Below are 11389 nucleotides of genomic sequence, written 5' to 3'. Positions count from 1 at the left end.
CTGTCACCGAAATCCTCCCTACTTTCTACCAAACTTATCAATTACAACAGATGAATAGTCTAAGGTCCAGACGACAAGAAAGTACTTCTTATCAAATACCATATTCCCCAATCGACGATTCCTAACAAAGACGCTCTGCCAATGGAAATTGGATAACTTTAGTCGAAAGGAACTTAGTTGCCGGAAGTGGTGATCGCCTATAAAGTATATTGTTACTAGAGGCTGGTGAACGCAATGTAAAAATGACAACAAAAGTGGAAGAATTTAAAGTAATACTTGTAGGCGAAAGTGGTGAGTGGCTTTTATGCTCAGTTTCTTTAACTTGGTATATTTTAAGATAAGATTTCTTTTTCATGTTCTACAGTTTAGAGATTTGTAGATTAAATTTTTCTAAGATCGAAATATTGTAAGAAACTCAAAGTAATGGTTGTTGTTTGTTATTTTTCATTATTTCTTACTACTTAAAATAAAAAAAAAATACATATATATTACTTCATGTGTAACGATAAATTATTGTGTTTTATCCCAAATTTAAATTTCATAAAACATTTTTGCATTCAATCAGTGAAAATATTACTTTTTTCTATTGTAAATGCAAATAGAAAGCATTTCATAGTCAACACATTTAGTCTCATATAAAAATTAAATTAAAACATTGGCAATAAAAAAGCATGTTTTAATTTTTGACAGAAATAGCTGTAAATCAGTTATTTAAATGTGATTCCATTGTATTTAGTTTTTAATAAATAGGGAGACATAATGAATTTGAAGGACTCTATATCAGCATTTTAATGGTTTTAATTCACTGATTTATGTATAGAAGGTTAATTCACCGAATAATTAATATATTCTTTGATCTATATTTTATTTGTCATCTTATTGAAACCATATTCTCTCTGATTTTCATCACAAAATCTTATTTTTCTGCTTTGCTTCTCATGAGATTATTAGTATTTCTACTTTTTCCACCTTGCAAGCAATTTTCTAAAATTCCGATCGATCAGCAAATAATTGAAAATATTGATTATTTTTTAAAATTTTGTTTACAATTTTATTCTCTTAATACTAAAAATAGCATAATACCTAAATATAGCCTATAACTCCTTATAAGCTATATATATACATATATATGTAGAGAGAGAGGGACTTTTTTTTTGTATCTCTAAGATAGTATCTTAAAAATACACCTCTTATATTTATATTTCATATATAGAATATATATAATTCGTGTATTAAAACCGTTTTAATCAGGACATTTAATTGTTTGATAATTGGGAGATTTCCACAAAAAACTCTATAAAAAGAAATTCCCATCTCATGAAAAGAAAAAAAAAGAAAAATAACAGCAATAAACATTTTTATGTCTTCAAAACTGGGTTAAGTGTCTGACTTTTGGCAGTTTAGGTCTCAAAGTACCTTTCTCCCTTCCCACAATTCCCAAAATCAGGTACATTTTTATTGGTTTTAATTTAATTTTAATATATGCTGTTCGTAAAAAATTTTTAAAGGCTGAAATAGCAAAATATTAAGAATTGATCATTTTCACTTTGTCTCAGATTATCGCGTATAAAAAAAATTATCATTTAAATTTAAAAGTAATTTCACACAAAACTGTAGAAAAAAATACAAAACGTTTTAGCAGAATTCCATTTCATTATAATTTGGAGCAGATTTTAATTCATAAAGCAATACGTTTTTGTTAGAATTACAAGAAATGAAATAACGAATTTAAGAATGTAACAAATGTAAAATTTACAAATGATAATTAATTAGAAATTGAATTATTTAAAAAATGGATAAATAATAACAGTCTAAATAGAAAATTCGATGCATTTCTGCAATTTTGGTGGTGAAACTACATACCGTTCTAGATTTTTCCATTTTTTTAAGTATCGACTTCACAGATGAAAATACATTCAAATATAATTCCGAACGTGATTTTTTTTTCGAAATTAGAAATTTTTAAAGAAGGAGATTTAATTTTTAAAAATTCAAAATTTGAATGAGTTGTCAAATACATTAACTTTTTTAGTATACTTTGTATATAAGAAAATATAAAAATAGTATTAGTAAAAATAGTATTAAAATCGATCTTTGTAGTCATAAGAAGGTATTTGAACTGAATTGTAATATGTTTGTTTCTCTGTTTAGCTTTGTAATATAGTGACGCATAGCATGCATTTCTGGTGATAATTCGCTGCTAAACAAACTTTGACAAGGTCGCTTTATAGCTGTTGAGACACACAGTGCGCATACTACTTACTTGCAAAATACCCGAAAATAATCAAAGATGGAAATGTCAACGGGAGATAGCAATACCCTTATCTATTTATTTTAAAACTGACGACCGTGTCGGCGCAAACAAAATTATTTGCGATTTGATAACTAAACTGCCGACAGAACATGAACGGAACATACTTGTTTGAAAAACTTCAAAAATACGATTTTCTCAATAATAACAGTATTAAATTTACAGATATTTTTCCCCAAAAATAAATGCAAAACATATAGTGAGCTTTCTTATAAATTTTTGAATTTAATTCAATTTATAGTTCATTTTTTTCTTTCATGGATAAATATTTTTCTTTTAATTTTGTGATTTTTCATTTCAAAAATTTTGTGAAAGAATAATTTTATTAAAATATTTTTTAGCTTTTTGAGATGTCACTCAGAATTTGATTGAACTTGCTACATTTATTATATTTTCCAGAGACTGGGATTTTAAAATATGTGTTATTTTAAGCATTACTTCGATAGAAACCATATATTTTTAATTGTTTCGGCAGCACATTTTCTAATTAAAATTTAGAATATAATGTTTTTCTATATGTGTCTTTTTTCTGGAATATCATATGTTTTTGAATTTTATATTGTCTTTTGTCTTGTATGAGACCATATTCCATTTTGAGGCTAACACACTCCTACAAAACAACCACAAATACTCCTACAACCACTCTTCCCTAAAATTATATTTTAAAAATTTACACTGAATTAGATTATATATAAAATAGCAATACAATGATACAGTGAAAACATGGTAGAAAACTTCCATTTTGGGTACTGAAACTATTACTGAATACCAAATAAATGTCACATCAATAAAAATTTGGTAAAATCTTAATGTTGCTTATACGATGCTAAATATTGCAAAGTCATCCAAGAAGAAATGAAATTGGGTCTCTTAAATTAGTAATTTTCTCTCCACATAAAAAGGACAAATTTTTGTAAAATCTGCATTTATCACTCTACTATTTCAAATAATGCACTAATTGATTAAACAATTCATAATTTTTTTCCTTAAGTAATAAAGATTATAAGTGGCTAAATATGAGGTTTCAAATTTCGAAATCAAAAACATTCAAATTGCAGATTTCTCTTGTGTTAATTTAAATGTTTTCTTCCCATGCTTTCCAACTTTTTCCTCATTGTAAATTAAAAGGATTTAAAAGAAGGTAAATTAGATATTTTGTAAATATATGCATATATGCATATCGCTAAATTAAGCAAATGACTTCATAATGAATTTATTTTCTGTTAAAATTAACCACTATGGAAAAAAATTAATTTTTGATATGGAATTGGATTATTTTGCTATTTACAAGAATCTATGATTTTTAGAACAAAAGACAAAGTATTCATTGATGAGAAATTTCAAGAACCTAAAATATTTGTAAAATGTTTCAATTAGATAAATATTAGAACGTAGAAAACAAAAACCTAAAAACATTATTAACAATAACTAATAATTCATCAATACATTTATTAAGCATAAATCTTCATACATTTATTAAAAATATGTATGTAAAGATTTAACTTTCATAATCCACTTCCTTTAATTAAAAAAAAATCGATAGGAGAAACAGTTTTGTTCTCCAAATTCATCATTATTTTCAATTTTTAAAAAACTGAAGCTAAAAGTTTTTTTTCGTACTAGTTGCGATTTAACAGCAGAATTTCATCAAACAGTGAGGCATAAATAACCTTACTGTTCTGTTTAGGTCTATTTGACCCAAAACATTTTTCACTGCTTTAGAATACTAGTCATTAATTATTAAAGCTCCATTCGTATTTTCGTCAATTGACGATGTATTTTATGAAATAACTGATATTATGTTTAATGCGAGGGTTGGAATAAAATAGTGTATATATTCTTTATAAAGAGAAACTACAAATCCTTTGTAGAGAAAAAAAAATGTAAAACTTTATTGTGTTAATTCTGTGAAAAACTAATTTTTGGCCTCCTTATATTGACAGGTGTTGGAAAAACGAGCTTTGTAATCCGTTTTGCAGATTCAAAGTTTCAAAGTAAGAATAGATTTATTTATACATCAGCCGACGATTTCTCAGCTTCTAATAAATTTATTTAAATTTCTTCTTTATGAAATATAGTTTAATATTAGATTAAAAATCTCTAAACTAATTTTTCCTTCATAACTTCATAATTCTAATAAAAATTAGATTAATAAAAAATGACAGGATTTAAACACATGAAATAATTATAATTAAATCAATTAATGGAATTAGGCTTCTTTAATTTCAAAATGCTTACAATTAACTATCCGTTTTAGTAGATAAAAGGTTAGTAAATAAAATACAGATATCTACGTTGCAGATAGTATTCGATTTAGAAAACTTTGAATTTATTGATAATTGATGACGAACGATATTTCAATGATATCATCATAAATAAGCAGCATCGGACCATATTTGATATTATAAGATCAAAATAAAAGTTTCGATATATTTCCCTTTATTTGGAAAATTTTGTTTTATAAATATATGATGAAAAGATTTGTTTATTTTTCACATATAAGCTATCTTTTATCTATATAAGCTATCTTTTTATTAATAACTGTCAAGAATCGTAGCATTCACAAAATACGATTTTTAAATTAAATTCCATGACATAATTTTTGATTTTTTTTAAAACGGATATGCACATTATGAAAAAAAGCAAAATCTAAAAAAAACATTTTCTCTGATTCATTTTCCTAAAAAATACAGAAGAATTTTCCTTATTTCTTATATACGTTATTATAATTTGATTAAATTAAAGTATCATTTTGAAACTACGCGAAACATGCTTTTGAATAAAACTTGTGACTTAACTTCTTTTCCCAAATATCTATATCATCTCATGGAAAGACAATTATTTCCCTTATGAAAATAGCATGGATCAACTACATATGTATGATTTGATATTGGCAGAATCGGCCAAACAACAATTTCTTAATAATATTTCTTGTCTTTTTTATCTTAAAATGATTTGAGATATTCTTATATATCAATTAAATTTCATTAAAAGCAATACAAGTTCATGATTTTTTTAAATTAAAGAATCGTATTCTCAATTTCAGACGTTTATGAAAGTACTGTCGGTGTGGATTGCAAAAAAGTCCGCGTCGATGTTGATGGCACGCCAGCAGATTTGCAAATATGGGACACGGCAGGGCAAGAGAGGTTTAAAAGTATAGTAAACAGGTTGGAAATTCTTTCTACCTTTAAAATTATAAATTAGTCCAAATGCAGTAAATTTTTAATACACATTTTCACAATTTACATTTAATATGTTTCGCGTAATATTATTTCATGTAAATATGTTAAAAAAAATCGAATGTAATTTAAAAAGGCAAAAAAGAATATTTGAAAGAGATCTAAGCGGGCTAATTGGATTCAATAAGTTTATCTAAAACTATGATTTCTGAAGAAATGCTGTAAAATATTCACAATAAGAAATATACTGTCACACTTCTAGAGAGTTTTACAACAAATTTTCATTAAATTTAAATATGAAATGCGTGAGCCATGCTTTCATATTTAACTGAACTATCACGTAATAAATATCTGCTACGTATAAGGAATTTTTGATAATCAGGAAAATTTTGCATTAAAAAATTTGAAGGAAATTCCTAGGGTTTAGATTGAAACCAAGTTAAACTTTAAATGTGTGAAGTCTAGATTTTATAATAATAAAAATTAGTATATCCTAGATAACACCTATTCAGTAATTTTTTTTGTCTTTAATATGTTTCATAAAAACATCAATAACATAAATTTATTTTTTTAAAGTCAAAATAAGTGTGACAGAATCTACTGAAAATATTTAAGAATAGGCATTGAAAGGATATTCTCGTCATTAGGAAATTGCTTAAAAGTAACAATTATTTGTCATTTAGTTGAAATTATTTTTTAATATCTAAGAGAAATTGTTAATATTCATTTATTCCTTCATATCAAAATTATTTTTTATTAAATTTATTAATTTTTTTAAAAAATTTCTTGTTAAACTTACTTATTATTTATAGCTATTGTTATAATAAACAATTAAATTTTTCTAGCACTCAAATTTAATAAAATGAAAACGTAGAATTATTGCAACTAATTAAATAATCAACTTAAATAAATCATATTTAGTTGATTGTGATTCTGAATAATTGAATTTGCGATATTGATTAATTGATTTGCAATCGTTTTCAGATTTTTCCGTAACGCAGATGGAGTCATCATCATGTACGACGTCACAAAAAAAGAAACATTTGACGAAATTCCTTGGTGGATCAAAGAAACCAGGGAATATCTAACTGGTATACCAATTTTCCTTGGTGAGTTATCTCTATTTTTATCATTAGCTTAAATCATTTATTCCTTAAAATATAAGTACGCAGGAGAAGGAACTTTGGTATTTTTAAACCAACCCAAAGAAAACAAGCTATGCATATACAAGCTACAACCAATAAATGTATTCAGAAGATAACAACAGTATTAATAAGCTAAAAACTTCCAAAGCGGGTTTTCTTTCGCATTTTAAATGAATATTGTGTGAAACGTAGTTCTTTTCAGTATTTTGAAACAGACTGCAAATAAAAGATCTCATAATTATGAGAATCTGTTTAAAAAAATATTTTTGTTTCATCATGAATATCTTGGCTTTCTTAATATCCTCAAGCACCAAAACAAAAGAAAAAAAATTCATTCAAAGATCGGATATATTATACCAATTCCCTACTATAATAATCTTAAAATAACCACACATTGACTTCTCCAACTTGATTCTAAGTCACACGGATGAATCCGAATGACCAGACGTTGCCACACCTTGTTAAGAACTGAGGTTGAGTCGCGGTACTTCCTTTCCTGTGAGAAGCACTCCGTCATTGGTAGGGTTAAGATTTCTGATCCTCATGTCTGAGGTGGGACGTAATCTTACAGCAAGAAAAAGAAATTGTCAGAGGTTTTTAATATTGCTGCTAGTGATAACAAACGCCGGCGTCCTTGCATAGGGGAAGCGCATATTCCCCGTGATCTGGGCGTCCCAGGTTCGAATCCCGGTTCGGGCATGGTTGTTCTTCATATGTGTTCTATCTGTGAAGTGTATGAATGTGCCCCCCTGAAAAAAGGGGCTGTGCAAGCGAATGTGTGAGTTTCATCTTCATATGAGATAGAAGTCAGACTTCTGCCCTTGGCTGCTCAGGGTCTTTACCCTCAGAAGCTACTGCACCCCTTTTCCGTGGTAACGCGGACACGACATCATCAATAATAATAAACAGATGATTTAATGACCCGATTCATTTGAAAATTTGGAAAATATTCTGAAGATTTTAGCGACAAAATTAAAAATTTATGCAAAGGGAAGAATTATGACCTTAATCTATAAGAAAAAAAATCAGGGGATTCTTCTGTAGAATTCTATTAGATGTCATGGTCTCTGTCATGAACTTATATAAGGCGATGCGTTCATGAGTGGAAGTATTCTCTTTCACTGAAATTGCGTTGATTTAATAAGCATGAGCTTATATAAGGCGATGCGTTCATGAGTGGAAGTATTCTCTTTCACTGAAATTGCGTTGATTTAATAAGCATGAGCTTATATAAGGCGATGCGTTCATGAGTGGAAGTATTCTCTTTCACTGAAATTGCGTTGATTTAATAAGCATGAACTTATATAAGGCGATGCGTTCATGAGTGGAGGTATTCTCTTCCACTGAAATTGCGTTGATTTAATAAGCATGACCTTATATAAGGCGATGTGTTTCACATGTGAAAGGAATCTCTTTCACAAAAGCTCGCTTAACAAGCATGGTAGTTGAGGATTACTATTACTATTCTATTAGAGATATGCTGTCTGCTTGCATTGTTAGTATTCTAAGTGTACATCTTGGTTGTATTTTTATTACCTGACCTCAGTATCTGGAATATTTTTTAAATAAGACGTCATATATGAAGCAGCGTATTCTCAGAATTATAAAATACATAAAATTCAATAAGTTGAATAAATTTTTCTAGAAAGTTTCTTACTGCACCGAATCAAAAATAGAATGCCCGAATGTGTATAAAAAGAACCGGAATTAATTTGAATTGTTAAATCAAATTATTTCTTTAAATGTTGAATTTGATTTTATTCAACCAATAAATACTTTAACTACTTTTATTTCTAATAAAGTAAGTAATATTTGTTATCTTTTTTTTCCTACAAGGATAGTAGGTAACAAAAATGATGACGGATGCCAACCGGAAGTGCTTGAAGAACTTGCTCAAGATTTGGCGGAGGAAAATAGGTTATATTTATTCCAAACAAGTGCAAGAGACAATGTGAATGTGACAGAGGTACTTAAATACCAATTGGACTCTAACAAAATGTACATATAAATATTGGGCATTAAAAAATGACAAATAAGTATTATATTCGCGCATGAATTTAGTTCAAAATAGACAAACAGCATCTTGCAAAGTTTCAGTTAAGACATGTTTTATTGTTATTAATCTGATTTCAAAAATTTAATTATATCCTTTTGAAATGCGCTTATATGCGATAACGCTCTACATAAAAAAAAAAAAATGTTGACTTTTGGTACCAAAATTTGGCACATATATGAATTGGAAGAAACTGATGGAAACCTTGAAAGGAATTTTCCAGAACTTTTATTAGAATTATAATTAATTAGAAATTAAGCGAGATTTTGGCATTTTTTTTTCACGGTAACTGTCGAAAATATCATTGCAAAAATCTGTTGTTTATAAAATTTTAGAATATAAAATGTTTCCTTTTTATTGATACTGGTTTAATTGTCATGTAAATATTTCTTTCATTATCGCAAATTTAAAAAATATTTTTATGAACGATTTTCAAAAAGAAATTCATCGTTCATCAATTTATCCTATTTCATTGTTTCATCAAATATTCATTCGCTCTTTATCTCTTATTAAAAGCCAAGGAAGAAAGTTTATTTGAAAAATAAAAAAAGGACAATTACATCAAAATTCGGAGCAAATCTGTATAGAAATATTAGAAGATAGTTTTAAAAATTTCTTATACATATACAATATATCAAAATGCGAATTCAGCTTTTTATTTTCAGGTTTTTCATCAATTAGCAGCCATGATGGTAGCTGATCGGAAAAAGTCACAGGAACCAACGGATGAAACGAGGTTATGCGAAAGAAGTGTAGATTCTGCTTATGACGTCCGGAGAGTGTTGTTGACGCCAGATCGCCAAGCGCCGAAAAAAAGCTGTTGCGCTTACTTCGAATCGCCAGACACTAAGGCTCATGTGGTGTGAAAGACTAGATAATTGTTTATTGATCGTCAATATGTCATTTTCTGAATTAAAAAATTGCCTTTTTTTCATATTTTAAAAGAAATCATCATGAAGAATATTATTGCTCATCCCATGGTAGTTCTTTCTCATTTAACAGTGCTGAATAATGTAAGATGTTTAAATAAATTCCTTGTCTTTTTCATACTGCATCTTGTTTTTTTGTCTATTTGCGTTGCGTTGTTTTTTATAACATCTATAATACACAATGCAAATAACTTTATATTTTCTCATATATTAGTAAATGTATTTTTAAAATGAATTGACGTGTTTGTCAAAAGTAAATGCATTTACTTTTTTCATTATGCATTTTTCTGGTGAAGTGTATGCACTTTAACCGGAGAGATCCAGTCATGTAAATGCGCTCTACGCATATTATTGGAAATAAATGAACATATTAAGTTTAAAACATTAGATGGTATTTCATAAGGACCTGCATCCTGATTATTTGAAAAAAATGTGGCGTTCATATTTACCTACGAAGGAAATTGTAGAAAAGGGCAATTGACATCGTGGTCACGATCTTTTTCTTTTATCCCCACATATTTCTCTTCTTTGGTAAGAGATATTAAAGAATTTCGAAATGATCATTTTAATGAGGCTTTCTGTAGTGAAGAAGAAGTAGAGAAAATCAATCGAAACCTTTAAATTTACTTTGATTAATTTGAGAGACACGGGTTGAATGAATGTTATATAAAAGTGTCAATAAATTCAATTTAAAAGTTATATATACAGTGATAAGCAATGTATAAAATGTGTCCTGTTAGGAAAACTTATTATAAAAAAAAGATATCTCGAAGATTTAAAAACGCAAAGATATCAAAATAATGACATAAAAATAAAAAATAATGCCTTCTGAATACATATCGATTTCTGCTAATAATAAAGATGATGTGTATGTGAGTGCGTGAGCGTTGATTCTCTACAGGACATACTATTAATCAACTAAATATACACCAGAGTTTGTTGTGTTAAATTAGCGTCTCAACAGGGTTGTCAAATCAGGCAATGATACGCATTGGAAGACGGAAATTCACATCTCAGAGTGATTTTCTTTTGAAACTTTAATTCTGAGTAATTCAATATTAAGCAAAATATAAGCGTTTTCCACGATAACTTCCTAAAATATTACAATAGAAAATAATTTCTGCACCTACTTTAAAATAAAAAATAATAAAAAAATATTTCCTATGGTGACAATTTAATTGCTACAAAACTATTGATGTATTTCCAATAATTTTTAAAGTTATTTTTAAATTTACCTTATAACTATATATTTCACTGTTGAAAAGAAATTCAAATCGTTTTCATGGTTGCTACGAATATTTCTCCTTGTACTTTTTATCGTTGTTGATGACGATGGGTTTATTTATTTCGTAATGAGTAATTTTCTATCGAATTTACTTTTTGAACTTTTTTTCAATCTAATTTGCTTTTGTTGTACATTTAAGACTTTACTTCATGAATAAGATAATAAGTTGATAAACATTTAACAGCTGTTGTTTAAAATAATATAATAAAATGTATAAAAAATAGTATCGTTCTTATTGTTTGAAAATTATTTTCTTATTGTATTGCACTGATTCTTTTTGTTGTTGTTGAATTAAAGGAATTTTTACTGAATATTCCTCTGTTATATATTATGAAAAAAATATTCTGTGATACGAAAGGCTGATTCAAAGTTTTAAAGCTGAATGATTCTACTATATTTTAAGACATTTCAAAAATGTTTTGTTTGAGCAGGAAAGTGTTTGAATTAATTTAAGTTCAACCACTTTAAGTTTTTTAATTTAAAG

The 11389-nt window shown here is 27.5% G+C and overlaps 1 protein-coding gene across 2 annotated transcripts; it reads left to right on the top strand.

Moving 5' to 3' along the window:
* Positions 1–9745, top strand: LOC129965392 (ras-related protein Rab-13-like). Of its 2 annotated transcripts, XM_056079235.1 has the most exons (6): positions 8–291; positions 4255–4305; positions 5358–5481; positions 6478–6602; positions 8480–8604; positions 9357–9745. In XM_056079235.1, exons 1-6 carry the CDS (start codon positions 243–245, stop codon positions 9555–9557), a joined length of 675 nt encoding a protein of 224 aa, XP_055935210.1. In that variant the 5' UTR covers positions 8–242; the 3' UTR covers positions 9558–9745. The 2 variants fall into 2 exon arrangements, with proteins under 2 accessions (XP_055935211.1, XP_055935210.1); XM_056079236.1 differs by lacking the exon at positions 8480–8604 and having other exon boundaries at positions 1–291; positions 9357–9465.
* Positions 9746–11389: the final 1644 nt, after the last annotated feature.

Source organism: Argiope bruennichi, chromosome 4, assembly GCF_947563725.1.
Source record: "Argiope bruennichi chromosome 4, qqArgBrue1.1, whole genome shotgun sequence".
Taxonomy (NCBI): Eukaryota; Metazoa; Arthropoda; class Arachnida; order Araneae; family Araneidae; genus Argiope; species Argiope bruennichi.
The sequence above is the reverse complement of the archived record's forward strand: the minus strand, read 5'-3'. Positions and strand labels throughout refer to the sequence as shown.

Bases quoted from the DNA above. Each gene is read 5' to 3' on its own strand.
- LOC129965392 (XM_056079235.1), top strand. From the start codon at position 243: ATGACAACAAAAGTGGAAGAATTTAAAGTAATACTTGTAGGCGAAAGT. The intron at 292-4,254 runs GTGAGTGGCTTT...TTATATTGACAG, and splicing joins AATACTTGTAGGCGAAAGTG to GTGTTGGAAAAACGAGCTTT. The intron at 4,306-5,357 runs GTAAGAATAGAT...TCTCAATTTCAG, and splicing joins TGCAGATTCAAAGTTTCAAA to ACGTTTATGAAAGTACTGTC.